The sequence below is a fragment of the Pelobates fuscus genome, chromosome 5 (genome assembly GCF_036172605.1).
Source record: "Pelobates fuscus isolate aPelFus1 chromosome 5, aPelFus1.pri, whole genome shotgun sequence".
Lineage (NCBI taxonomy): Eukaryota > Metazoa > Chordata > Amphibia > Anura > Pelobatidae > Pelobates > Pelobates fuscus.
In genome coordinates, this window is record NC_086321.1 from 116,670,572 (window position 1) to 116,698,536 (window position 27,965).

The 27,965-nt window shown below is 43.4% G+C and overlaps 1 protein-coding gene across 1 annotated transcript; it reads right to left on the reverse strand.

The window, feature by feature from the left end:
• Nucleotides 1-5,876: 5,876 nt before the first annotated feature.
• Nucleotides 5,877-27,120, reverse strand: LOC134612575 (synergin gamma-like). Its single transcript, XM_063456961.1, has 6 exons — nt 26,930-27,120; nt 21,050-21,100; nt 18,904-19,000; nt 12,414-12,574; nt 8,724-8,825; nt 5,877-6,628 (listed from the first exon to the last, which is right to left on the reverse strand). The coding sequence occupies exons 1-6, from the start codon at nt 26,963-26,965 to the stop codon at nt 6,449-6,451; spliced, it is 627 nt and encodes a 208-aa protein (XP_063313031.1). The 5' UTR covers nt 26,966-27,120; the 3' UTR covers nt 5,877-6,448.
• Between the last annotated feature and the right edge of the window lie 845 nt (nt 27,121-27,965).

Genomic DNA, 27,965 nt, shown 5'->3' on the forward strand with positions numbered 1-27,965 from the left:
GTTCCTTTTGCCAGTGGCCGAGCTTCTATCACCTTGTCTATTGTTGTTACTGCATATCCTGCATAGCGGATCCCTTCTTTCACATAACTACTGCCGTCGGTGTAATATTGAACATCGGGGTTCTGGATGGGAAAATCACGAAGATCTGGTCTACTTGAAAATACTTCATCCATTACTTCCAAACAATCATGTTGACTTTCAGTAAGTTGTGGCAAAAGGGTAGCTGGATTTAAGGTGTTTACAGTCTCTAAATGCACTCTTGGGTTTTCACACAACATTGCTTGATACTTGGTCATACGGCTGTTACTAAACCAATGATTTCCTTTGTAATCCAACAACGTCTGTACTGCATGTGGGACTCGTACATAAAGTTCTTGACCCAGAGTGAGTTTATCGGCTTCAGCTACTAGCAGGGCGGCTGCAGCTACGGCTCTTAGACAAGGTGGAAGTCCGCTGGCCACTGCATCCAGTTGCTTAGACATGTAGGCAACAGGTCTTTGCCATGATCCCAAGTACTGTGTCAATACTCCCACAGCCATTCTTCTTTGCTCATGTACATATAGGTAGAATGGTCGTGTGTGATCAGGTAGACCTAATGCTGGGGCACTCATCAAAGCCTTCTTCACATCTTCAAATGCCGTTTGCTGTTCTTGAGTCCATAAGAAGGGGTCGTGCTCTGTACCTTTGATGGCTGCGTACAGAGGTTTTGCCAGTATCGCGTAACTGGGAATCCATATCCTACAGAAGCCTGCTGCCCCCAAGAATTCTCGCACTTGTCTTCTATTCTTGGGTATTGGTATTTGGCAGACAGCTTCTTTTCTCTCTGGCCCCATAATCCTTTGACCTTCAGAGATATGGAATCCCAGATACTTGACAGTTGGCAAACACAACTGAGCCTTCTTCCTGGACACCTTGTATCCTGCCTTCCAGAGAATGTGTAGTAGATCGTGCGTTGCTTGCTGACATTTTTCTTTTGTAACTGCTGCTATCAACAAGTCATCTACATACTGTAACAATACACACTCTCCTGGGATAGACTCGAAATCCAGTAGATCTTGACTTAGAGCTGAACCAAATAGGGTAGGTGAATTTTTAAACCCTTGGGGCAGTCTTGTCCAAGTCATTTGGCGTTTTGAGCCCGTTACAGCGTTCTCCCATTGGAAAGCGAAGATACATTGACTTTCTGCGGCAATTCGGAGGCAAAAGAAGGCATCTTTGAGATCTAAGACTGTGAAGTAAGTAGCCCCGCCCGGAATTAAAGCAAGCAGGTTATATGGATTGGGCACAACTGGATGTATACTAACAACCGCATCATTGACTGCTCTCAAGTCCTGCACAGGTCGATACTCATCTGTACCGGGCTTTTGAACAGGCAGCAATAGGGTGTTCCAGGGGGAAGTACAGAATTTTAGGATACCATACCGTATGAACTTATCCAGATAAGATTGAATGTTCTTCTTAGCCTTCTGCGGGATGTGGTATTGTCTTAGGCTCACTGGATAAACCCCAAGTTTTAGTTCAATTTTTATAGGTGGAATATTGCAGGCCAGTCCTGGTGGGTTGTTCTCTGCCCAAACTCCTGGTATGTTGAATAATGTCTCATCACTCCTAGGGTTTTGGCTAGTCAACACTGTATAAAGTCGCCACTCTTCTTCCTTTGGTACGGATAATGTCATAATACCTGAAGGTCCATTAAACTTTAAGGATGTTGTTCCATTTGGTAGGAACGTAATCTGCGCTTGTAACTTTGATAGCATATCACGTCCCAGCAATTGGACTGGACATTCAGGCATATAAAGGAATTGATGTTTTACTACGTGGCCTCCCAATGTACAGAGTCGACTTTTAAGAACCGGTTTTTCAGCACTTCTTCCAGTTGCTCCTATCACAGTAATAGTCCTTCCAGATGGAGGAGCAACTAGATTAGTCACCACTGAATGTTCAGCACCAGTGTCGATCATGAACGCACTCCTTTTTCCCCCTATTGATACATCGACCATAGGCTCCGCTCGACCAAGGGGGATGGAGCCCGGTCGGTATCAATAGTCCTCCATGACCGTGTCAGCCAATCCTACAAAGTCCCTACCTTCTCTATCGCGGGACCTTTGCGCTGCTGGAATATACCTGTCTTCCCTAACACTTCCTCTGTTCCCATTACTCCCTCTATAACCATTACTCCCTCCGGGGCCTCCTCTACCTCTCGCTCTGCCTCTAAAGTTTCCGTAACCTGACCTAGGTCTGTCTCTCTCAGACTGTTCTCTTCGCGGACACTCATTTCTCCAATGCCCTTCTTCCTTACAGTAAGCGCACTGATTTCTACTTAGAGGTTCCTCATTCCATCTACTATCGCCTCTATCCGGGCCCCGTCTATCTACGCCTGCGATCGCTACCGCTAGCATATCAGCCTTTTTACGCATCTTGCGCTCTTCCTCTTTCTTACTTTCTGTATCCCTGTTCATATAAACCTTATTTGCTACCTCCATTAGTTGGGTGATGGACATACCTGCAAACCCTTCTAACTTTTGTAGCTTGCGCTTAATATCTCCGTAAGCTTGGCTGACAAAGGCGGAGTTAACCATTCGGGAATTATCTGCGTCTTCCGGATTAAAGGGGGTATACAAGCGGTATGCCTCCAATAATCGGTCATAAAAGACACTGGGCGCTTCATCGCTTTTCTGGATCACCTCAACTGTCTTCGACATGTTAATAGCTTTCTTTCCTCCGGCTTTCATGCCAGCAATTATAGCGTCTCTATAGGCTCTGAGTTGAACCATATCAGCACCATTTACGTTCCAATCGGGATCAGTGTTGGGATAATGTGTTGCGGCCCATGCTGCTGGATTAGCTTGGTTCAAAGCACGGGCTTTATCTTCTAATGCTTTAATGGCTGCTTGATTTATTCTTGTCCTTTCCTCATTGTTAAATAAAGTCATTAGTAACTGCTGGCAATCAGCCCATGTCGGATTATGCGTCTGTACTATTGAGGTGAACAGATCAGTCATAGCTTGTGGTTTCTCAGTATACGAGGAATTATGGGTCTTCCAGTTTAAAAGATCGGTTGTGGTGAATGGGACATATACGAAGACTGGGTCAGCGTGTGCCATTTGACCTGCGGCATCGATATAAGCTGACCCGGGATTCAGACGAAGAGGCATCTGATAGTGCTTTAATTGTTGGGCACCAGTCAACTGTCGGGTTTGGATGGGGCTACGTAGAGGGGCGTCAGTCATGGGTTCCGGTCGGGGAGAGATAGGGTATGGGGATGTGGGAGGTTGGCTTTGGGAAAAGGTTGTAAATAAAACACTTCGAGTCGAGCTAGATGAAGCTTGACCGGAAGTCTGAAGTGGCGCCAAATCAGGATATTCGTTTCTAATGGGGGTTGGTTCTGATTCCGGAAGGGGAGATTTAGTACGAGGGGGGGTGGATCCTGTACTGGAGGAGGAAGCGGAAGTGGATGAGGGTAATGAGGGGAGGGGTGCAGGACTTCCTGCGTTTGCGTCACTTCCTCTTAACGGAAAGTAAGGGGGCGGCAAAGGGATCTCGGACTCAGGGGGTGTGTCCAAAATGGGCCTAACACCAGTCCTAGTGGACGAACAAGTCCTAGCTACCATGAGGCGACACTGCTCCTCGTGGCATGTCTGGAGCCATTTTGGCGAGTCATTTACGGCCTGTCTCCAACAGTCAATATAAGGAAACTGGCCGTAAAGTTCAGGCCTACCTGATACAGCCACGTGTAAGCGCTGTACCAGAGTTGGATCCAAACTGCCACGTGGCGGCCATGCCGCAACCAAAGTAGGCCACTCCCTAGTGCACAAAGTAACCAAACGTACAGGAGACATCTTAACCCCAAAATCACAAGTTTTGAATCCCTTTTTAAAATTCTTCACCATACAACCTAAGGGATCCGGAATCGTTGACTGCGACGCACCCATACTTAACAATGGAACGTCGTCGACAACGAATACTATACATGCGTACTATTCAACAGTCACACCCGTTTCCTCTGGCAACAGCACCACGTGGTACAGTTACCAAGTGAAACGTACACAATAACAATAAACACTCAGGGAATTCCCGTACACACACAGCTGTTACACCAGTCACTATATAATCAATATTATGCCCTTCGGCGTAACTATACAGTCACCCACGCTATAATTCTCTATATACGAATTACCCGTCTATAACACACCCCAGTAACATCGTCTTTTACAAATAGCGGTTACAGTACGGTTAGCATAGGTCAAAGCACAAGTTAAGGTCACAATACAATTATTAGTGGTTATGGTGTTAAAACATGCAATTGACGACAATGATTAGTACTTATATACAGTGTCAGTAAATATACAGGGTTATGGTACCGTGCACTATAATACAGCAACACACTATTAACACTCTCGCTAGACGGCTGAGCTCGCGCTATCTAACAAGATATACACTTTACTAAAACAATCGTTAACACATTTACAATTCCCAACTAAACTATTGGCCAGTACCTTGAATGGACTACCTAAAAACAATCTACATACGTTTTGGTTAGCCACACTGCCCAATCACCACATATATAGCGAGCTAGAGGACCGAATTTACACAGACGCCTCTTAGTCGCACTATCAAAAGTCTAGTGGGTTCCAAATTTACACGCCTTCCCACTTAGCCCAGATAGGATGAGAGCTAGCGAACCGAATTTACACAGACGCCGCTTAGTCTCCCGGTCTCTCCGACCTAGCGAACAAAATGTACACCCTAGAACGCTAGTCTAGACAAGACACCGGTGTCCGGCTAGGGCTATTTACACCAGAGCCCCGCCTGACTAACAGAATCAAACGGTCTGACTAAAGAGCGTTCGATCGAGCGGTGCGCCTTCGCTCCTTCCCTCCGACAGAGGGGGCAGATACACAGATTCAAAACCCCTTTGGGCCTACCGCACAATCGGTATACCCCTAGTGGGTCCTGCCGTCTAAAACAGCAGTTGTCTTACCTCCTCGTTCCTGAACCTGAGTTCACACTCATCGACGGGGACACCCCAGCACTTCTCACGTAGAGGCCGATGATCTCCTGGACAACGGCCCAGTGGCGCCGAGACGAAGGGAGGTCCACGCAGAAGTTCAGGGGTGCAGCCGTAGAGAACGTGGGCAAAGATAGACCGTCTCACGCCTCTGCCTCTCAGCTACCGTTGAACGATGAGCTTCCCGGCCAATGCACCAAATGATACCGGAGAAACTGACGGAAGCCAAGCACAGAGAGATGGACACAGGTTTCTTCAGGAAGGAAGAGATTCTTTATTGGATCACCGATCGGGACTCAGAGGGACTAGCGTCACCAAAATACCACAAGTTCTGAGCCCCGGACAATAGTGCAGGCTCCTTATATAGGCATATAACTCCTCCCATATTAAGCTCCACCCGCACATTCTCTTAACCAATCAACACAAATAAGAATTAACTTCCTGTTTGACCGCATGGCTTGTCCAGCACAATGGAGGAGGGGAATACTATATCCTGTATTCTTGCACATGCTCCGTACACTACTGATCGTATCTTGCCTCGTGCAACCAACTGATCGATACGTCAGCATATGCACGTACACATGCCACGTGGTAATCTCGGCCTACTAAATTTATTTTTACCGAGATTCCACCACAGAATGTGTACAACTTTTTTTTATTTTTATTTTTTGAGCAATGGCACTCACCCTGTGGACAAACTCAATTGCCACCATGTACTACATACCGAAAAATGTAGGAATAAACTATTGCCACAAAATATTTATATTGTAAAATGGCTGCATGAAATTAAACAACACAAATGAATACAAGGACCTACAATTGCAAATTTAAAGTAAAAAAACAGAGACTTCTTTAAAAAAAACTTTAAAAATCCGGCACTATAAAAACTTAATCTCAATGAGGATGTTATGGTGCCAGGAGGTCCCACAACGTCTTACCTCAAAGGGTTTAACCCATTTTTCCTCTGCCCAGCAACTACCTCTGATGGTCCAAGGCTTTAATTAGTAAGGCACAAATTGGATGCTGCCAATGTGCTGTTTGTCAAATGATGCTCTAAACTTACAACTATCTCCCTATTCAGAAAGCTAAGTGAAAGAGGTACTCACAAGGTAACATACACTTTCATATTAAATTGCTACGTATGCAATCAATAAATTAAAAGTATGCAGAGCAATAGAACATTTTCTAGTATAAAAATGTATTCTTAATAAAAATAAACACAGTACATTCATCACATAGACTGCACTGTACACAAGGGTATTTGTTGGAAGGCAATCAGTCATTCAGGTTTTTAAGTCCACTCCACTAGGTGAATATTTGTAGGCAGTGTTATGTGCATCTTCTTTTCCTTATCCACAAAACCATGAGGTTCTAACGTATGCAAGTAAGACAAGAGATGCAGGTGTGGACTACTGATCATCTATATACATCCTGGGGGGGTCATATATTTTCTCCTCCTGCTTGATTTCCTTCATGTACTGTTGCACAAAAAGAGCAATTTTTTTGACAAGACAAAACTGGTAAAGTTAAATCCACGCAATTTATCCAGAAGTTAGCACAGCTTGGGTGATACAGGTTTTCTCCGTGCATTAACATGCCATTTGTGAATTCTGCCCCGTGCTGAAAAGAGATATGGGATGCACTTTAGCATTTCTGAAACTTTCCTTTAGTTTGTTTTTAATACCCACAACTACCATTGAGCAAAATAAAACTACATTCATGTGCTCATTTTCATGATATATCAAACTTTGACATTTGAACCAGTTTCTGCTATGAACAGAATACTGCCTGTTTGTTGTGTTTTTGTTTTTTAACCCCTTAAGGACCAAACTTCTGGAATAAAAGGGAATCATGACATGTCACACGTCATGTGTCCTTAAGGGGTTAAGCATTTTGCATAATATAAAAAAAAAAAGTGGTACTTAAGTGACTGTGATGCCACTTATAAATGCATATTACACGTGCAAGTGATTGCTTGTTGAATTAGTGTGAAAGTACATCATACACATGTCCACCTGCTCGATAAGTTTCGGACAAGGGAAAATTGAGATTGGAAAAGATAATTAATCTAAGTTAAATTGGCATCAACACAAATTTAATTCCGATAATGGCATTTGACCTCGTTATCATGCTGCATTTTGGCATGTTAAATTCTCTTTAGTTTTTGGAGATATATATATATATATATATATATATATATATACACACACACACACACATATTAAGCATGCCTCCTTAGCCATCCCTCTAGCTTTCAGAAAATGCCTTCCTGATTGGCTTCCTTGGCATAGGTCATGCCCCTGCAGTCTAACTGCTCAATTATTTGCCGTTTATGAGTTAAATCACTTTATTTATGTAGCCCTAAACACATCTCCCCTGGCTGTGACTATGGCCGGCGCTCCCAATAGGCAAACTAGGCGGCCGTCTAGGGTGCTGCTTAAGGTGGGGCGCCGGCCCTGGCTTTATGTTTGTGCCGCGGCCAACCTTCCATCAACTTATTTAGATTATTCTGAGTATGCCGCCGGCCATTTTACCGGGCGTTCGGAAGCACTTACATTGTTGCTGACTAGCGCCCGGTAAAATACCGGTCCGGCGGAATACTCAACAGCCCTCAGAGACAGGTCCCTCCCAGGCATCCATTGTGGCAGGGCTCGGGCGCTTTAATTCCTCACTCCCGCCCCTTCCCCTGTACATGGTGAGAAGTGGGCGGGACCATAACAGGAACAGGAAATATGCTGAGAAAGGACATGATGGGCAGCCAGGCACAGGCAACGAACAGCAATGAAGGTAGGGTATGTCAGAGAATGTGTGTTAGTCTTCAGTCAGTATGTTTATGTATGTATGTCAGTCTGTTTGGGTCAGTGAGTGTCTGTATGGATTACTGTGTCTGTCTGTATGGGTCAGTGTGTGTGTTGTGTGTAATGTCTTTCTGTATGGGTCAGTGTCTGTGTCTGCATGGGCCACTGTGTGCCTGCATGGGTCAGTGAGTCTATATGTGTGTGTCTGTATGTGTGCACCTGCACTGGTCAGTGTGTCAGTTTGTATGGTCAGTGTGTGTCTACTTGAGTCAGCATGTGTGTTAGTCTGCATGTTTGGGTGAAGCAAATTTGTTTTCACCTAGGGTGCCAAAAATGCTTGCACCGGCCCTGGCTGTGACTCACACAGCCTACATGAAAACGTCATGAAAAAGATGTGTTTAATTTGAATATTTTTCTCCACTGTTAATTGTCTGCTATAGCTTGCAGGAGCCTTAACTGAAGTTTGACTAACAGAGCAGGAGATGACTTCAACACATTGTGCTGTAAAAATGAAAACCCTTTTCCTTGGCAGATAACTAAGCCGAGACACTGCAGGGGCATGATCTATGCACCTAAATTGCTTCAAAAAGCTAGAGTTGTTCTGATGCTTAGTATCCCTTTACCTAAATGAATTAAACTGCGTGCACAGGTAAATGGAAGCTTCCAATCTTTCCCATATGTTGGGAGAAATTCATTCAACAATCTGATCAAATACATTTACAATATACATATGGACTTCAATGCACATGGTTGTAGTTAAAATGCTAGGTTTTAATTCTATTGCTTTAGAAAGTGCCAGCCTCCCTGACATGCAATACATAAGCCTAAACTGTTCCTCTGCAATGAAGAAGAATCTTCACAAGGACCAATCAGCATGCATATGATGTATAAAGTATAATTTACATCTGGTAGCTCACCTGTTTATCTGCTAGTAGGCAGACACCACAGCATGTTTTTGAGCAGTGGGCTGAATCGGAGACGGGGCCTTCAATTTCACAATCCAGGGACAAGAAGGAGGGCTATTAATATCAAGAACAGATCTTCTGTTATGAAACCCCCATAATTTCTTATATAAATTATATCCCCCTAACAAGCATGTTAAAATACCACTAAACACAAAATGCATTTCCTAAATGTTTACATGCTATCAAATCACTGAACTGTCACCCCAACACACTGGAAGTATGTCGCACATATGGAGGGAATGTCCAGGGGTACAAGGTTTTTTGAAAGAGTTCTCCAAGGTCAGATAATCTTCTTTTCCCTTTGCTCCTGCTTCTCTAAATTACGACCTCAAATTAAACTAAATGACCTCAAACGGTGGTCACTTTCATGTGTAGGAGCCTAGACAGCAGAGCTCATTTACCTACAGAAATTGTGAGGAACAAGACCCAGCCTGAAATAGGTTCTTTGCACCGATGTTCCTCTCTATATTGGGCTCAAAAGAGTTTTACTATTTTTAGGAATCCACTGACTGAAGCCTCTTGAGTCACCAGGGGCGGACTGACATCTCAGTAAGCCCTCGGTCAGCAGGAGATCAAGGACCCCCTTACTGGTGAAAGGTCTTTGTGCAGCTACACAGATATCATGTGCGCTCTACCCAGCACCCAGGATGGCTGTGTGAGAGCCACACAGTCATGACTGCCACACCTGCAGGGCCACCCGAAAAAGGGATTAATCCAACCAAAAACAGCTGTTTAATAAAACAATTTTTGAATAGAGTAACCCTTACTGGCAGGGAGGGATAGGAATGAGAGGGATATGACTGTAGTGGGTAAATGGGGGTATATGCTCTGGGATGGGTGCAGGTGGGAATAGGGGCTGTTGTGGGTGCAGGGGGTATAGGGGCAGTGATGGGTAAGGGGAGATTGGGGCTCAGATGGATAAAGGGGGCATGTGGGCTGTGGTTGGTGAAGGGGCCATATGGGCTGAGGTGGGTGAAGGAGGCATAGTGACTAGGATGGGTAGAGAGGGCATAGGGTCTGGGATGAGTGAAAGGGGGCATAAGGGCTAGGATGGGTAAAGGGCTGGGATGGATAAAGGGGGGCATGGGTGAAAGGGGGCATAGAGTCTGGGGTAGGTAATGGAGGGTATAAGGGCTGAGATGGGTGAATGGGGACATAGGTGGCTGGTATGGGTGAAAAGGGGCATAGAGTCTGGAATGTTGAAAGGATGCCTTTAGGCTAGGGTGGGTGAAAGGTGGTATAGGGGCTGGGATGGGTAAGGGATGCATAGGTGGCTAGTATTGGTAAAAGGAAGCATAGAGTCTGGGATAAGTAATGGGGGCATAGGTGGCTGGTATGGATTCTGGAATGTTTAAAGTAGGCATATAGGCTGGGATGGGTAAAGTGGGAGCAGAGAAGCTGGGATGGGTAAAGAGGGGGGCATCGGGACTGGGAAGGGTAAAGGGGGTCAGTGGGGCTGGGATAGGAAATGGGGGGCATAAAGGCTGGGATAGGAAATCTCTGATCTGATCTCCCCAGCTAGAGCATGGCTGTGCAGCTAGCAGGGCCCATGACTGCCTCGGGCCCTCGATCGATGACCAATCTGCCCGAGTGGTCAGTCTGCCCCTGTGAGTCGCCCATGGACAATGTATAATGTTTGTAGCAATTTTCTTGTTTGGGTTTACTTTGCATGTACCTATATTCTTTGGTTATTCCTAAGCATTCTTCTTTGGATATAAATGTTATCTCAGCTGAAGAAATAGTGTAATTAGCGCTAGATAAGCAGTGGCCAACCTTCGGCACTCCAGATGTTGTGGACTATATCTCCCATAATGCTCTAGCAGCCATAATGCGGGGAAAGTATCAGAGGACATTTAGTTCACAACATCTGGAGTGCCAAAGGTTGTCTACACCTGCTCTAGATTATCCATACTCTTTCTGTCTGTTTTGATAATTTCCTAATACATTACAGATGCTCTTACTTAGTTTATTTTTTCTCAATAAACTCTGATTTAAAGCAATGAACTGGCATGATAATACATCTTACTTTCCAAACTTTCTCCTTAGAAATTGATTTAGAAACTAGATTTTGCGACCAGGTTCTCTTCTGATTTATTAGTGATTTTAACAATTAAAAATGCTCTCTATTACTTTCCCAAGTTAGCTTCTCTAATAACAAGCTTTCAATTCTACGATCCCACTGTCTTTAGCCACCTACAGTTGCCAAATGGGTAATTTACTCAGAGCCACATAACTATACTGTGTTGTCAGGTGTGACACAAAAAGCAATAGAGAACAAAGAATTTGTGTTTCAAGGGGTTTGGTAAATGCAATTTTTTCATGTGAAACATAGCCTGACCAATGCACATTTTCAAAGAAATTAAGTTATATATGATAGGATTTCATGAATCAAATGCTACCAGATCCACATATGTTTCTTAAAAATATAATTGGATTTGTGCCACAATTCTATTAAAAGCAATTATACATGAATATTGGTCCTGTACATTTTGTAATTGTCTCATTTATTATTAAATCCCCCCCCTTTATAATATTGTAAAGTGCTGCGGATTAAGTTGACGCTATATAAATGCCAATAATAATATTTTTCACTTTGACTTATTTGATAATAGAAATGCACTCAATAAAACGCTGCCTAAATAATCTGAATGGTGCTGCTGTGCAAAGACTGCCTCATTGCTGCTGATCAGGAACTGGCAGCAATTTTTTTTTATTTAACTTACAACATACAACATACAACATTTATATCTCTGCCATTTTTGCCAATGCACAAGACTAAATCCCTAGTATGCATGGTATACAAAACACATTGTACTAAATAGTTACTCAGGATATCACAAGTCACAACCTTGAAAGTAAATGACAATTTATTGAGGTACTAAAACATGGGGTTCATGTAATTTTGCTTGGCTATAGGTGCTACTATAGAATGTTGATATACATGTAGGAGGCGGTATAAATAAAGTATTAATTAAAGGGGACTGTAGGCACGATACCTGCTTCATCTCATTAAGATGGTTATAGTGTCTGGAGTCCTCTGGCTTTGACAGTACATTGAACATTAAACTGTTTTGAAATGGCTATAGAGCCTACAGTGTAGCTTTAAGACAATGCTTGTTTAGATGGGTTCTGGAATATGGGTTGTACTGGAACATGCAGGGAAAGCAGTTGCTTAATCAGGCCTCAGTTATCGTAGAGTCCAAATACATTACTGAGCAGGGGTGTGTTTTGACATGTTCTAGGCTCTTCTCCCTCTCCTATTTCATTCAGTGGACCTGTGATTCCAGGAATTAAGTAGGTATTTGTATCTCAAACCCTATGAAGAACTAGATATTTTTTCCACTGTTCCAAGGACAAATGTGGGGGTCTTATTCTGCCTTTAATTTCTATACTGTTTGGGTAATGGGGAAAATAACGGTAAGGCCTGCTTTATGGAAGCGAAGATGGAATTTCTCAAATGCTTCATGGTGATTGCTGCAAAGTTAGCAGTTTGCATCAGAATTAATTCAGTTGTGCCTCCATAAATGCATCCGATAGTGGATAATCTACATGAATGTGGATTAAACTATCAGCCAGAGTCGGGGAGATGCATGCTATATATTTATCTTACAGCTTGTAAACTAGATAGTGGCAACAGCTTACCAGACGTTGAAGCACCCATGGACACAATGACACAAATGCCTGCAAGTTATTCCATGACAAGTCGATGTCCCGGAGGATGAGCCGCAAAGTTTCATTATACAGGTGAAGATTTCTCATACCTCCTTCTATCCTTCTGGATATTCTATACACTTCCGAAATCTCTGGAACACACAACAGAACAAACACAAAATGGAAATGATCATATATTTAGTGTGGGATGTTCTTGAATAGGAGTATATAGTAATTGTGAGTAAAGTGGTTCAATCACCATTGGCATATGTATGAATGTAGTAAATAATTACCTCCAGAAACAGGCAGAAAACAGAGAGAAAAAAATAATCCAACTAGGATTTGAGATTTTCTTCAAACTCAAAGAAATTGGTCTAGATGAAAATTCTTGTTCTTGGGTAGAACATTGGCTTAAAAATTAGAGTACAGAAAGTTGTCATTAATATTACATTTTCAAGCTGGACAGAGGTGGCAAGTGGTGTCCCTCGGAGTATTGTTTTGGGACCCCTTCTATTTAACATGTTTATAAATGATCTTGAAAAAAAAAAGCATTAAAAGTCAAGTTTCAGTGTTTGCAGATGACACAAAACTCTGTAAAGTAATACAATGTGAGCAAGATATTACTTTGCTGCAGAGGGATTTAGATAGACTGGGGGACTAGGCACTCAAATGGCAGATTAAATTTAACGTAGAAAAATGCAAAGTTATGCACAAGCAACTTATACCCTCAATGGAAGCGATTAGAGATAACCACACACAAAAAGGACTTGGGAATTGTTATACACAACAAACTATGCAACAATGTGCAATGTCAATCAGCAGTGGTTAAGGCCAGTAAGGTATTTTCATGCATGAAAAAGGGCATTCATTCTCGGGATGAGAATATTATTTTGCCTCTTTATAAAATAGCTGGTAAGACCACATCTTGAATATGCTGTGCAATTTTGGGCACCTGTTCTAAAGAAGGATATTCTGGCACTAGAAAGAGTGCAGAAACGGACTACACAATTTTAGCTATAAAGAAAGGTTAATAGATTTAATCCTCTTTAGTTTAAAAAAAACGTTGCCTCGGGGGGGCGGGGCCGGACCGCCGAGCTGGACGGTCGCAAGACAGACCAGCTCCAGCAAAAACTAAGCCATTCAACCACAAAACTACGACTTTTAACAAAAATACCGGCCAGCAACGGCGGCCCTCGACGGGCAGAGTGCACTGAACTCAGGGTGAGGCTTGCTCGACAAGTATTAGTCCCCAGGGGGAGAAATCTTCAATGCTGAAGTTGAGGCCTACTCTGGCAGTGAGTGGAGCGGACGGCCGCCGCCCCGCTATCCTGCTGAACAGTGTCCAACCTGGGGCTTACACCCTCGAGGAACCGGCTCCGTTCCCCCCCCTCTGGACCGGCGGGGGTGATCCCGGTCCTCACCCTGAAGCCCCGACCACTACGACTGAGACTAAGGCCTAGCAGCACTACCAGATGCAGACTCTAGGATGGCGGAGACCGTGCGCCTACCCCAAGAGCTGAATGAAAGCTGCCCACCCCACAAACGCCGCAACCAACGTGGTTCAGCAGCACCAAAGGAGCAGACACCCACAAAACCCAGCCGCACGCACGCATCCCGGCACCCTAATGGGACACCTACCTCGGGTGACTCTCTTCAAGTTCCCGGCTCCGGTAAGGGGATGGAACAGCAACTAGCGGCGGGAAAAGGGGCACAGCACGCCAAGCCAGCACTTGCCTGAACAGCAGGGAACATCAGCCCCCACTCCGCACCTCGCCACCCTCTAGACACACCGGGGTCCAGGTCCAGCGAGCCGGATGCCGCACATCACTCCGTGCAGCATCTGTCAACCAGCCCTGCAGCAGCCGCAACACAGGCAGACCACCGGACAACTGTCAGGATGGGGACAGGGATCCAACACGCAGAGTACAAACAGTAGCCAGATACGTATACCGGACCTTAGAATGGCCGGACTAACGTAAGTAGTACAGTATAGAATGGTCAAAGACAAGCCGAGGTCGAGGGTAACAGAAGACAGGTAAGCGAGAGACAAGCCGAATCAAGGGTAACAGAGATAAGCAGAGTAAGGTAAACAAGCCGGGTCAAAACCAAAAGGGATAATAGAATACACAAGCACTGAGTGACTAGAACAAGCTAGAACCACGACAGGGCAATGAGCTAATGAAAGAAGCTCTGTTAAATACCCTGTTCAGAGCAGTAACCACGCCTCCAAGGCGTCTTGATTGGTCCTGCAGCAATTGACTGACAGGTCGTTCCGGGGGAGTGTCCTGATGACTACTTCCTGCCTAGATGCTGTAAAAGGCAGTCACTCCCTCGCGGCCGGCCTAGCATGACCGGATAGACCGCGGGGAAGGGAGCCATCAGGCCGTCTGGATGGAGGAACAGCTAAGTCTCTACCTCTTTCGGAGGTAGAGACCACAGGTACCCTGACAACAACAGCGCGAACAAGCTGAATCCACGAGTCACAAGGGGACTTTCTAAATATGACCTATCTAGTCTTTACCTGCCCCAGTATAACTATGGCAATGTTGAAATATTACCTGTCTCACTGTTCTAGCCTTACTAACTGCAATTATATGTAGCTATAGGGGTCTAAGGGGTGATGCTATATCTCTCATATCTAAGCATGTACCTAGCTAAACTAAATATACTGCCTGCATGTAAGCTTATCTTGCACCTAATTTACCAAAAAATGTGCAATGCCTAGCAACTACCCTATTTGTTATACAAGCCAAGCAGCTCAAGGACTGCCGTTGGGGTACCTGGAGCCAGTTTGTAATTTTTCTTACCTGCACAGCAAAAATAAAGTAAAAAAAAAAAAAAAAACTTTGCCTCGGGGGGATATGATGACATTATAGAAATATATCCAGAGAAGTCAGCAAGCTGAGAGGAGGCACGAAAGCTGGGCTCCTGCTCTACTTGCTGATATTTTACAAACAATCGCCAAACTCGAGAAATCAAACAAGCCGGGGTGCACTGCCTATGTCAGGGGTGACCTGGTGATCAGCCCAATATATGAATCGAGCGCGTTGGTGAACGAGAGCCCAAGTTGGAAAGCTGCGGCCTACTGATGGCGGAACCGGGGAGAGACGGCCGCTCTCCTCGCCGAAACATTGGAGGTACAGACCCACTGATGCCCTGCTCCCCCCCCTGGACCGGGGGTTATCCCGGTCCAGCCCTGAGGGGCAACCTCCCTGCCCGAGCCTCTGGGGTTGAATCTGATGAGCAGCGAGCAGCGGCACAGCCAGGCAAAATGTCCGCCGCCACATGTACTCGAGACATAGACAAAAACGACCTCGAAGCCAGGCTGGATGAGCTATTCGCCAGGTTTTGGAGAAGGATAACAATCCGGGAGCTTCAGGCCAAGGCACACAGGGTCGCCACCACGGTGCCGGTGAACCCCCAGCATGAGCGCACACCTCCGCCTGTTAAGATGTCTATCAAAGCATGCAAACGGCGCCGGGGACGGCAAAATAGAGGAACCCAAAAGCCCAAGAGTCTACTACTGCTAATGGTGGCACCCACGCCAGCACCAGGCGAAACGAAACCTACCTGGGAAACAGCTGCGGCAAACTGGGTCAATCAAGGACTGGTCACGACCAAGGGATCCCGGGCAGACTGCACCAGAACTCCTCAGCCGACACAAGCAAGCAGCAGACCCTCGCCCGGGTAGACCCTGGAGGAGACGCCACCGCCCGCAGTACACCGCCTCACACGGCCTCCCACGTGCTAGCAGGTCCGCACCATGGGGCTCAGATCTCGCTGTTATGAAGACCTCCTGCATTGTACTGATCGGCTGGATACACCATAGCAGGGTAGCAGAGCAGCTGGAACCCGGCGCAAGACCGCCAAGCGGCATTGGATGACTTAGCCTGGCATCACCAAGGAGCACAGAGCCCTGGGCTTCGTTTTTTTCAATTTTTTTTCCTTCCTTTTTTTCAATTTTACATTAGCCCACCGTTGATTGTCTTTAACCTGCATGACTGAACTGCCTAATTATTATCGTTATTATTTGACTGCCTATGCCTCATCTAAAAGCCCAGTGGTAGAACATCATATGCACCTAAGCAAATGTCACACACAGCAGGACGACTAGCAGACATATTCACACTGATAATGCTTGCAACCAACATACACGGTGCTTCATGCTCGTTAACCATCCAACTCCCTGGATAATCTCATACGCTACACATATGGCCTAAGGCAACTGACACTATTATCCAAAATGCTCACACACCTACACAGCCCTAGAGGCCTCACTACCCACGTAGGTCTCAACTACGTTTAATCTTTAAAAGTTTACCCAAACTGTCTAATTTTACTTCATGTAGTTATCAGTAGGGATGTCACTAACATTATAGACAGTCCTACCAATCTGACCTCTCTAAAATAAATGGTGCTGTTAATGCTTGCCATGTTACTGAATATCTTGTGTTACTCTATTGGCTTATATCTGCTTTCGTGGCGCTATAAACGTGTCTGTAATTCTAAGCACTACAAAAAGAAAGAATTTAAAAAAAAATAATTTAAAAAAAAAAAAGTCGCTAGGCAAAACAAATAGCTCTGCGAAGTAAAATATGTCGACAATGATTGAATGCCACTGATTCAATGATATCTATTTCTTTAACCTTATAAGCCTCCGCGCAGGCGACCATACGCATTCTATGTTTATCATCTGACCTAATTTGCTTCTGTGAAGGCAACGATGCATCAATTATGACTTATGCCTGCTACTATTTAACGTGTACAGTAAAAACAATGTAAAACAAATATATCCAGAGCCAATACAAACCATTGTGTGGAAATCTATTCACAAACAGGACTTTACATAGGACACAAGGTCAGGCGTTTAGACTGGAAGAAATAAGATTTCATCTAAGGCAAAGGAAAGGGTTTTTTACCATAAGAACAATAAGGATATGGAATTCTCTGCCTGAAGAAGTGGTTTTATTAGAGTCCGTACAGATGCTTAAACAGCAACTAGGTGCATACTTGCAAAAACTGAATATTCAAGGATATAATTTTTCAATGTAGGGTAATTGTCACAACCCTTATCAATGAATTCCTGGTGTCAGGATACATACCCAAACTTTGGAAGACTGCATACGTGGTACCTATCCACAAAAGTGGTGACAATACTTTGGTATCTAACTATTGCCTGATATCATTGCTGCCGGTATTGTAAAAAATCTTGGAAAAATGCGTCCACACGCAACTATGTGAATATTATCAACAATCAAATTATCTGACCCCTGATCAATCAGGCTTTCATCCAAATAACTCAACTTTGACTGCCCTCTTAAAAGTTTGCAATGACATCCAAATTGGCATGGAACAAGGAGACCTAACTGGAGCTATTTACCTTGACTTTGCCAAGGCCTTTGACACAGCAGACCATGGCATTCTTTTGCAGAAATGTAAAAACTCATGCTTTGGTGCTTATCCGCTAACCTGGTCACGATCGTATGTTTCAGACCGATTGCAATATGTGGCCATTTCTGATAGCGCTCCCTCTTCCAGTCACCTGTGGTGTTCCCCAAGGCTCAATACTCGGCCCCCTGCTAATCACATTATTTATAAATGATCTTTCTAACGTCTGCAAATCCTCAACTGTACACATGTATGCAGACGACACGGTAATAATATACACTAGTAAACCCAAGCTACCGCAGCTTGAGGCTGTGCTCCAAAACCAATTCACAGAGGTAGAAAAGTAGATAGCGGATAACAAACTCTTCCTAAACACTGACAAAACTGTTACAATGATCTTTGAAACTGTACCTAAATTACGTAAACTAAAAAATCAACAACTGTGTATCAGAACAAATTCAAATAGCACACTGACAGCTATCTGCTCTTTTAAATATCTAGGTATGTTGCTAGACCCCAATCTACCTTTTGGCCTTCACATTGAAGAAATCTCCTCAAAACCTTACCCAAAACTAGGTGCCCTGTACAGAAACAAATCCTGCCTAAGCCCTACAGTAAGGAAACAGATAGTGCAACAAATGCTAATGCCGGTCATTAATTATGGGGATGTAGTGTATGTACCCACACCGCAAACCCACCTTAATAAACTTAATACGTTATATCATTTTTTTCCTAGTTTTTTGCAAAATTTGAATGCTTCAAACTGTTTTTTTTTTTTTTTTTTTTGCCTTCTTTTGGATCAACAGCAGAAAACAAATGTGAGGAAGGCTGAACTTGATGGACACATGTCTCTTTTCAGCCCATGTAACTATGTAACAATGTATATACAAATATAGTTGGTTTTATGGTAGTGTATGGATCAGAGTGGTGAGCAGAGAACTATTCAGCTTATAAAATGAAGAATAAAATGCTCTACTGGGCACTAGAAAACCAATTCAATAGTTTAGTTACTTGTCAGAAAGGTTTTCTGATTCACTCAGATCAAAAACATTTTATACATTTAGCCACACAGAGGTTTTGTATTTACACATACCTGAGATGTAATCTGTACCCCGAGAAGAAAGAAGGACTTCACTGCACACAGAGGGGTGACTGATGTTACACAATATGTCATTGGTCTTCTGTATTACCTGAAATAGAGGTGGGAAGAGCACGAGCAGATTTAAGTAGGTGAAGTTGATAATAGGTGGTGATTATGATGTTCAAAGTGCTCCCAAGATAATTTAACAAATTTTATTTAAAAAAAAATGTAAAATAAAAAACAAAAAACCCATGAGCTTTTTTGGGCTGGCCTTGGTATCCCTCCCTGGATGCTCGAGATAATGAAGATGTGTTTCAGAGCTCGGGGAAATTATTTTTTTATCTGTAAAATGAATTGGATGCTTACTTCACATATGTACAGCGTTTTCCCATTCACATAAACAGGAGAATCATGTGAGCCATACCTCCCAACATAGGCAACAATTGGATGTGCCAGCAGGGAGCAGTGCCAGTGGCACAATATGCATTAGTGTAGACATCACAGGAGCCTATCAGCCTATTGTGGATGCACACCATGCTGATCTGCCTCTCTCTCGTAGGCTAAATGCTCTGAGTATGTTGTAGCCCAGAAAGAGACACTAGAGACCAAAAGCAGTACAGTGTGACAGGTTCACAAAATCAGTACAGTTCTACCCCAAGTAGAAGAGATACACACAGCACTTGTGTTTAGTGTTCTCTATGGTAGACTCAAAGACAATATCCCATTCCAGATATGCTTGTTGCTCCCTATGTGTTTTTAGACCTCCTGAGATTTACGTTTGGTTTCCCTTGGGAATGGTGGTAAGATTTGGAGTTTACTAATGATCTGTCTGATGAAGGCCAAAGTAAATGGCTTTATAATTCTTTCCAGCTTCATGAACCAGATGCGATGGACCGAGAGTTAAGAGTAAGTGTACTTTTCAGATGTTTGCCAAGAGATGAGGAAGAGGGAGCTGACTAAATATGGGGTGGTGCTTATTCCAGAAGTAAGGGGATTCGATGAGGACAGCTTTACATATATTGGGAGGTAAGTGATGACAGATAGGAGCAATTTTATGATAAGGGTTGTATTGGGGGGTAATTCATTTTAAAAATAAAGTATTTGGGGGGGGGGGGATGTTTTTTAGAACAATAAATCAAAGTTATTTTTGTGTTCTTTCTTTAATCTGATTCACTTTTTAATATTAGGACATCTGATCACATGATCTGTAAATTGGTAGTATTTTTATTGTAATGCATTTAGTAGTGATAGACAAAACCCAAACTTCAATATTAAAAGCAACCAATAGAGGTCTCCTGCACCTTAAAATCACACAACAAATTGATTTTCAGTCTAGGGAGATCTCTTGAGGAAGCTTTTAATACAACCTAATAAAAGATATTTTAAATTGAAAAGATACTTCATCTTAAAGAAACACTACACGCACCATAACCACTACAGTTTGCTGTAGTGGATATGGTGCCAGGTGTACTCCAAACCCATTTTAAGTAGTCAAACCTTTTCAGAATGGTATACCTGGGGTCTGTCAAGCACTGCTCCCCACCGCAACAACTGACCATGGAACTCTAACACTCTCAGCCAATGATCAAGCCCTGCAATTCAAAACTTTGTTCAGGAGAGCTAATGGAAGCTCCTGGAAGTATTGAAGTGACCTCGAGGACTCTCTGTAATAGCCAAACGTTGTCCTTCTGCATGTTTAACAAGAAAGCATGTGAAAAGGCTAGAGGCAGATGGTTATAATCCTATCATATGAAGGTTTAGAGCAGTGTTTTTTTTTATATTTATTTATATATTTTTATTTATCTGATCAAAAATGTATGTTGTAAAATAAAAAATATTACAAGCATGTGAAAATCAGTATGATTCAGAAACCCTTTTATTATAGCTGTTGGTCAGGACCCATGACTGCCCCATTCCCATTTTTTTAGTTGGTACAGTTACATCATATTTTCCAGGCCCATATTACTGTCTCAAAAAATTGTTTCCATTGGCACATCCACAGTGCTTCATCTTTGACACTAGGGAGAGTCTTTTCATTTATTGCTAGAATTTGGGCCCCAGAAATAGTATTAAAAAAAGTTTAGGTATTACTTGTTAGAATCCTTTGATTTAAGTCAGAATCTGGGGAAATAAATCCAATATAAAAATATATCATTACCCTGTGGATATTTGTCAGGCACTTGTTTAGATGCTCATAATATAAAGACTCCTGAAATAAAACAGAAAATAAGGTTAAAAAAGAACAGGCTAAATATATGCTTCAATTTAATATTTTTGGCTAAACAAACATTTAAAAATATTTTTTTCAAAATACCAAAATATACATCATAAAAAAATAAATCTGGGGGCGGGGCTTGCCATCGCATGGCACCAGACGCCATTTCTAGTCTCCTAACCGTACTCACTGAATCTGGGCAAAATCACCGAAACGGGCACCCATCCAGCCCTACAACCCTCAGAGACGGGGGCAGAAAGACAAGAGGCACCGATCGATGCCGTTTTTACACCCGGAGAAGCTCCCTAAGCGGAAACGCAAAACCGGGGCCTACCTCGCGCCGACTATCCGAGACCTGGAGGACTTCCTGCTCCGACCAAGGTTATAGAGAGGGGGGCACCCACTAATCCCCACACCTACGGAGCCACCGGCTCCCTCACCGGCAATGGAGCGCAGGTCGCAAAAACCTGCGGCGGACAGCAGAGACATAGGCGCGCTATTACAACGCCCCGCGCAGCCACGTCCCGCTCCTAGGCCCACAGGAGATGACTGGGAGTCAGACCGCACTCCCCAAACAGAGCAGGGCAGATCAGAGGCCCAGCCGGCCATACAGACCACGCTGACACCGCAGCCCGAAGCCCCAGATGACGCCGCACCGGCCACCAAAGGCGATCTCAAACTCCTACTAGCTGACATACACAGGCTCTGGGCGGCCGACACGGCCCTCCTCAAAACGGAAGTGCAAACGGTCACAGACCGGGTAACTGCGACAGAACAAGACGTGGTGGAAGTCAAAACACACCTGACAACGCTGGAAGATCAGGTACAACACATACAGCACCACCAAAAAATCATGGCACTTAAAATGGCGACCATAGAAGATAGACAAAGGCGAACACACATTAAAATCAGAGGATCCCACAAGCAATTACAGCAGAAGAACTGCCGCACTACGCTAGGCGCCTCCTGACCAGCATACTCCCACACGCAACTGCTAAGAAACTCACCATAGATGGAGTCTATCGGCTCCCAACCTACACACAACTGAAATCACCAGCAGCTCGAGACGTCATCTTAAGATGCGTAACAGTACAGGACAAGCTCCATATCATGGCGGCGCTTAAGGATCGCACACCGCTGTCCTTTGAAGAAGCAGAACTTACATTCTATCAAGATCTATCTAGAGCCACACTACTGTGGCGCAAGTCATACGGCCAAACTGACACACAGTTACGCGCTGCAGGTATAACCTACAGGTGGGGAGCAGGAGGCTCCATGGAAGTCACCCATGCAGGGACAACACAAGTCCTCACAACACCGGAGGAAGCAGCCAACTACCTGAAAACCATCAGTTTGCCGATCCAGAATCCGAAACGCCGAAGAGAGAACGGAGAAAACGCAATAGCCTCCCCTCACGCCCCGGGAACAAGTGGACTGGGGTCTTAAGTTCCATGGACACTTGCCCACTGGCGAAACCCAAAGTCGGACCATGTCGGACTATTTCCCACAGTGCCCTCATCCCAGCGAAGGAGAATCCGACAGAAGATAACTTCACGTTTCATACTTTATGTTTAATACTTTATGCTTATGTTGCCTTTCACTATGATTTATTGTTTCTTCTCTGACTAACTCCCAGACAGACACTCAGGTACCCAGACCCAGAACAGCACAAAGAACGTCGATGCCCGAATGCGAAAATACGTTCCACGGACACAGAGCTATCACCCCCCTCCCCCCGCTACCCACATGGTTAGGGGTAACCACCCTCAATGCCGAGACAGAGCAAGGCGAGACACACCACATGACAGCACGATCCAAAGCATCAACACACACTGCCCATGCAACAGGCCCAACACACTCAAAACACGACAGACACAAGCATTGAAGCCTGTACACATACGACCATCCAAACACATCACTGATACAAACCACCGTAAAACTGTCACACCACTTCGCCTGCCCGGCACGAACACCCTACCGAGACCAGCTAGTCCCATAGTAGACTGCAAAGAATCACACAGAATACATAGCCAAACATCACACAACGCTAAACTAACCTCACTGTGACCAACTAAACTGTTATAATTTACTGTTGTTCCTTATTGAAAAATGTGCTTTTCACCTCTATGCCATGTATATACCTCTATAAGCATATAATACCATAGCCGGCCACCATGGCACAAAAGTTGTTTGAAAAAGCTATGCACAACAAAATAAAGAATTAAAAAAAAAAAAAATCTAAAAAGAAATGCAATAATTACCTGCTAGGGTTAACTCATTCTCTAGTGGCTACCAGACAGCCACTAAAGGGACTTTCGGGTGCTTACACGACTTTTGGTCGCCTAAATGATGCTGGATGTCCTCACACTAAGCATGAGTACTTCCAGCATCACCGGAATCCCCATAGGAAAGTATTGATTGATACTTCCCACTGGGGAAATCCTAGTGCGAGCGCGCCCATTGCCACGCATGCGCATTAGGTCTCCCCCGTAGAGGGAGGAGCGTAGGTGGAGCCTGACTCAGTGCTGGATTCAGGTAAGTGACTGAAGAGGTTTTAAAACATTTCATTGCCGCCCGAAGGAGGGGGTCACTGTAAGAACCTATAGTGCCAGGAAAACAGCTTTGTTTTCCTGGCACTGTAGAATCCCTTTAAGCATGCATGGGATAGGCATAAGGCTATCCTAGACTTAAGATAACGCCATTGATTAATGAATGTATTTAGAAAATTGGGCAGACTAAATGGGCCAAACAGTTCTTATCTGCCGTGACATTCTATATTTCTATGTTCTAAATATTAAATCAGTCAATCCAAAAATATTAAACCAAGGTCATAATAAGCAAAATCTGCAGCATTTGGAAAAAGGAGAAACTACTTTTTGAGATCTTAAGACTGTAGCTTCTCATGCATGAAAGGAACACTTTAGTCACCAAAACAACTTTAGCGTATAGACCATGCCCTTGCAGTCTCACTGTTCAATCCTCTGCCATTTAGGAGTTAAATCCCTTTGTTTATTAACCCTAGTCACACCTCTCTCCACGTGTCTTGCACAGCCTTCCATAAACACTTCCTGTAAAGAGTCATGTACAGTTTATCCTTCCTTTATTGCATGTTCTGTTTAATTTAGATTTTCGTATCCCCTATGTTAATAGCTTGCTAGACCCTGCAAGAGCCTCCTGTATGTGATTATAGTTCAATTTATATAGAAAGAGATACAATTGTTTAAGGAAAATTACATCTGATTGAAAGTGAAACCAGTTTTGTTAAAGGAACACTATAGTCACCTAAATTACTTTAGCTAAATAAAGCAGTTTTAGTGTATAGATCATTCCCCTGCAATTTCACTGCTCAATTCACTGTCATTTAGGAGTTAAATCACTTTGTTTCTGTTTATGCAGCCCTAGCCACACCTCCCCTGGCTATGATTGACAGAGCCTGCATGAAAAAAACTGGTTTCACTTTCAAACAGATGTAATTTACCTTAAATAATTGTATCTCAATCTCTAAATTGAACTTTAATCACATACAGGAGGCTCTTGCAGGGTCTAGCAAGCTATTAACATAGCAGGGGATAAGAAAATCTTAATTAAACAGAACTTGCAATAAAGAAAGCCTAAATAGGGCTCTCTTTACAGGAAGTGTTTATGGAAGGCTGTGCAAGTCACATGCAGGGAGGTGTGACTAGGGTTCATAAACAAAGGGATTTAACTCCTAAATGGCAGATGATTGAGCAGTGAGGCTGCAGGGGCATGTTCTATACACCAAAGCTGCTTCATTAAGCTAAAGTTGTTCAGGTGACTATAGTGTCCCTTTAATGCAGGCTGTGTCAATCAGAGCCAGTGGAGGTGTGGCAATAGCTGCATAAACAGAAACAACTGATTTAACTCCTAAATGGCAGTGAATTGAGCAGTGAAACCGGAGAGGCATGATCTATACACTAAGACGGCTTCATTAAGGTAAAGTTGTTTAGGTGACTATAGTGTTCCCTTAATAATAAAAAAATAAACATTTGTGCAGGTAAGCACAAACTCCACGCCCCAATAAATTCAATTGTGTATGTACTTGTACAGCATTTCTTGGTAAATCTATTGATAACCTATGGTGAGTAAGCTCTAGTCACTTCTAGAGAGGTGACAGCTCATCTTGAAACGTGACTTTTCATGTGAATTATTTTAAATATATATACACACATACACTTTGAGACTGAAGTTAAAAGCCCCTGATCGTTCAAAGCTATGGTGACTGAACATATTAAAATCCTAGGCCGAGTCATACAAATAGGATGTCGGGCATGTAGACAAATGAGGAGCAGCCCTCATGGAGTTTGATGGAGCGGAGGTTTGTGGGTAAGTATCGGGTTGGGGTTTGCAGATCCAGTGCGAGCAGGGTGTTAAGCAGGGCAGCGCGCATTTCTTGTTTGGCGTGAGCCATCTAGCGGCAGGAACTGCTGGAGTATAAATGTAAAGGCACCAAAATTTATTTACCTCAACTTGTGCCAGACAATTAAAGGTTGGCTGCTTGTAAGTATTTGAACTGCAGCCCCACCCTCCCCTTTTTCAGTTATGAATATTGTTGTGACCTTATTATGGAATATGTCACTCTCATGGGCATCACAGGACTGGATTTGGTTTTTATATGTATTTATGGCTCCTGGCTTCAAGGAGCCTGGAAATGGTTAATGGTTTATTTTGGTTTTGGTTAAAAGTTATGGATTATAATAATAATAATAATAATAATAAGGATGTTGATGTTTAAATTAGAATTATGAAATCTGTAATAAATGTTCACGGCCAATCTCCAAATGTTTCAATTTATCAAAATTTATTAAAAGAAAAAGTTGTTTTGTATTTTATTATAGTATGTATCATTAAAGAATACAACATTGTGACCCCATGAATTTACCTGTAACCGTTTACATCACAAAGGGATTAGTCATTTCTCCTGATCCACCTTTTACAATATGCGGAGCCAGTTTATCAAGGTAAAAACAGGGTGTATTCTAGGGCAAAATACTAAATAAGGAATGATCACCATGGTAACCAACAGAGTCTCTCAGAATTTAAAGCTTTGAACCTAAAATATAACCTGTTTTTGTGTTGATAAGAATTTAAAAACCTTGTGCACTCCATTTATCACGACTGATTCAATGCAGCAGTGATACTAGTGCTTTGGAATGTATTCCTGGACATAGCAGGTCATGCTGATAGGGCTACATTTTCACTGGCTAATGGCTAGTGAGCCCTGATTTGTGTCCAGGAAAACACTTTCAATAAAGTGTGAATTGTCAGGAATTCTGAATTTAGAATGTCAGGGCAAAATAGCCGCGTTAGAACAAATTATTGTGGCTAACCTAAGCTAAAAATGTGATTTTAATGTGAATTCAGTCCGATCTATCACTGATTATCCTCATGGTTAACCTGGCAAACGTAGCGTCAGCAACACCGAACTTAGAGCAGGGTAAGTCACCAAAACCGAGGCTAACATAGTCAAACTGTGCCAAATCATCTAGTTTAGCCTGAATAATGTCTTCTGACCATTTAATTCGCTGCAATGTAGAATTGTGTGAATCATCATTGGCTATTCAATAAAATCTTACTTTTAGTGTCTAAAATCTGTATTGCAAATTTCAGGGTAAAATTGTTTTGTTTTTATTTTGGCTAAATTCTCCAACTCAGCTTATTGGCACAGTTTGACTACTTTAGTCTGAGTTTTGCGATTCAGTTCCCAGTCCGCTGTTTAGTGAATAAACCAGTTGTTCAGTGACGGTGTCCTTTAACCACTTAAGAGCCTGAAGCCATGGAAGTGATTGAGGTCCATTCCCTTACCGGAGGAGATCCTGCTGTACTCTCCTGTTCCTGCATCTGTGTTGGATTTCGTAGTCCGGAAGGTAAAACCAGTAGCCAATACTGTGTATATATAGTGATCTATAAGCCCAGCTTGCAAGGATATGAATGGACTAGTAGTGGCCTCCTGGGAAGCCCTCCACACCAGCTACATTCACGGCTGTGGCCCTCAGTCCTGGCTGGGAGTGGTGAACCTGCAGGTCTAGTGACACGTTACCTGCAGGAGGACCGCCCCAGGCAGGCAGCCCATACAGAGACTGGGGGAATGGCAGGACAATGTGCTGCTGGCTGATATCACAGGGAAGCATGGAACATTGCAGCTAGGCATGTTACATTCTCACATAATACTATGTCTTTATGCTGATGGGCAACAAATGAAAATACTACCCTGCAGCATGTATAACTTATCATCCCTCTGTCAGTGCTGGGAGACCGTTCATATGGGATTCTAGTTTGTTTAAAATAAGAATGTCTGTCTCTTCATTAATGGATGAATACTACATGCTGCAAGGCAGCACTTGTCATTCCTTGCTTACCTGCTTATTTCAATTAATTGTCCGGAAGAAACATGGAGGGTTGGGCGTTCCTAATTGTAAACCTCAGAAAGTGATATGGGGGGAAAAATATATTGTAAGTATACAATATTATTCATTTTATTTTCGTGTTGATTTTCTATTTTCATAAAAATTTTGAGGTTGCCTAAAGGAACACTATAGGCACCCAGACCACTTCAGCTCATTGAAGTGGTCTGGGTCTAGTGTCCCAGGTCCCTTAACCCTGCAAGTCTAATTATTGCAATGTTTAAGAAACTGCAATAATTAGCTTTGAGTTAACACCACCTCTAGTGGTTATCTATTAGACAGCCAGTAGAGGGATTTTTTGGGTCTTTAGGTGACACTTGGTTGCCTTACGTTGGATGTCCTCACGCTATGCAGGGCTGGTGCAAGGATTTTTGGCTACACAGGCGAATATATATTTTGCTTCCCCCCCCACCACCCCAATTAACATGTATCTTCAC

Bases quoted from the DNA above. Each gene is read 5' to 3' on its own strand.
- LOC134612575 (XM_063456961.1), bottom strand. From the start codon at position 26,965: ATGCAGGAACAGGAGAGTACAGCAGGATCTCCTCCG. The intron at 21,101-26,929 runs GTAAGGGAATGG...GTTTTATTTCAG, and splicing joins GTACAGCAGGATCTCCTCCG to GAGTCTTTATATTATGAGCA. The intron at 12,575-18,903 runs GTATGTGTAAAT...TGTGTGTTCCAG, and splicing joins GGGTACAGATTACATCTCAG to AGATTTCGGAAGTGTATAGA.